General features: G+C 40.7%; 1 protein-coding gene across 1 annotated transcript; it reads right to left on the bottom strand.

The window, feature by feature from the left end:
• Positions 1–1110: 1110 nt before the first annotated feature.
• LOC102876420 (histone H2B subacrosomal variant-like) lies at positions 1111–1479 on the bottom strand. The gene has a single exon (XM_006899036.1). The coding sequence runs from the start codon at positions 1477–1479 to the stop codon at positions 1111–1113; it is 369 nt and encodes a 122-aa protein (XP_006899098.1).
• Positions 1480–1861: the final 382 nt, after the last annotated feature.

The following is a 1861-nucleotide window of genomic DNA, read 5'->3' as shown; positions in this document are numbered from 1 at the left end:
AAAATACTTTCTTGATAAAATTTTTTGCTACTATTACTACTATTATTACTAATGTTGCTAGGTGCTGTTGAGTCAAGTATGATCCATAGTGACCCTTTGAATGATAGATCTGAACCCTGTCCTATCCTGTGCCGTCCTCACACTTCCTGACACATTAGAGTCCATTGTGGCAGTCACTGTGTCAATTTACCTGGTCGAGGGTCTTCCCCTTCACTGACCCTCCACCCTTCCCAGCATCATGTTCTTTCCAAGGAATAGCCCCTTCTAGCAACACGCCCAAAGTATGTGAGGTGAAGCCTCATCAACTTCGCCTCCTAAGAGAACTCTGGCTTTACCCTCTCCAAGATATACAGAAAATACTTTCCTGTTAAAATTTATCACTACTATTAGATTTCTGGTTAAGTGTTTATATTTATGAACCCAGAGTCATTATGACCTGTGGGTCAAAATAACTAGCCGAAATGATCCTGCATGTAGTTAACAATACCTTAACTACACAGTAAACATTGAATTTATATAATGAAATTTACATGTCTGTAGGAAAAATGATTCCAGCAGGGAGTCTGGGATAGAAACAGATGCCAGGCAAATGACAGCCTTGAAATCCTAATGGAGCAGTTCTGCTCTGTCCTAAAACTAGCCTAACAACAGCACGTAGGCAGCAAAAGTACAAAGGAATTAAAGAAAAAAAATTGAATTCAGGAATTCAAAACTCAGGATAACTAGCAGGATAAATTTAAATAGTTCAGAGGTCAAATAGCAAGAAAGTAATTCTGCTCTAGAGAGAAAATAAATAGGAAAACACCAGAAAATATGTTTTTGCTAGGTGCTATTGAGTTGACCACAACTCAGTGATGCCCAATGAGCAACAGATAGGAACCTTGCCCTCTCCTGGGTCATCCTCACCATCTCTGCCAGGCTCAAGCCACATCCACTCTGTTAATCCATCTCATAGAGGGTCTTCCTGTCTTTCTCTGAGCCATTACTTTCCCCAGGATGATGTAGGAAATAGAGCTGTGTTATAAAATCAAGAGCAAACTCAATATTCAGGTGATTTTTTTCTATGTGTATTTTTCACCAGATTCAGTTGAGCTGGTAGGTACATGGAGTTTAGGAATGGATGAATCTGTTGACTGCTTCGCTTCCAAAACCCACTGCATTCTGAGCTAGTTTCCCAGGCAACACCAAATGTACTGCCCTCTGGATATCTTCTGGGGTGAGGGTGCACCGATTTCGGAAATACAACACATTGGCTGCCTCCATGGCAATGCGCTCAAAGATGCTGTTGATCAGACTGTTCAGGAAGCCCATGGTGTGAGATGATATGCGTTTGTGGGGAACAACTTCCTTTTGGACCCTTTTCACATACAGCGAGTAGTTTCTGTAGCCAGATTCAGAGTTGGAATGAAAGCTTCTCTTGGATGATGTACTTAGATGTCTTCTGGGGCGCTTGTGCTTTCTAATGTTGAATTTGGCCATGGTAGATGTTCCCCTTCTCAGCCCAGAATGGAGAGGTGAAAGGTCTAAGATTAGAGGGAGTGCTCCTATTTATAGTGCTTTGTCACAATTGGCTGCTGGCCTTCTCTCTGATTGGAAGTTACTCTTCCTATGTCACAATCTCCAAGCGACAGCATTGGTTTGCTATTGAGGGCATTTTAATCCCCATCTTAACCAACCAAAAGCTTCCCTAAGAAGACAAAGTGAATGTTAATGAAAGAATTGAGGGCATAGAGGAGGATTATGGACTGGCCTAATAAGCAGAACTGGCATCCACTTCTGAAATGAGAATGCTTTGAAAATTCTATGGAAGAACATAGTGTCTACTTTTTATTTTTTTTATTATTAAATTTTATTAGTTTTA

This window comes from Elephantulus edwardii, unplaced genomic scaffold (assembly GCF_000299155.1).
Source record: "Elephantulus edwardii isolate Elephantulus edwardi_28Jun2011 unplaced genomic scaffold, EleEdw1.0 scaffold00244, whole genome shotgun sequence".
In the NCBI taxonomy this organism is placed as follows: Eukaryota; Metazoa; Chordata; class Mammalia; order Macroscelidea; family Macroscelididae; genus Elephantulus; species Elephantulus edwardii.
This window is presented reverse-complemented; position numbering and strand designations above follow the sequence as displayed.

Excerpts from the sequence above, each read along its gene's own strand:
- LOC102876420 (XM_006899036.1), bottom strand. The coding sequence starts at position 1,479 with ATGGCCAAATTCAACATTAGAAAGCACAAGCGCCCCAGAAGACATCTA.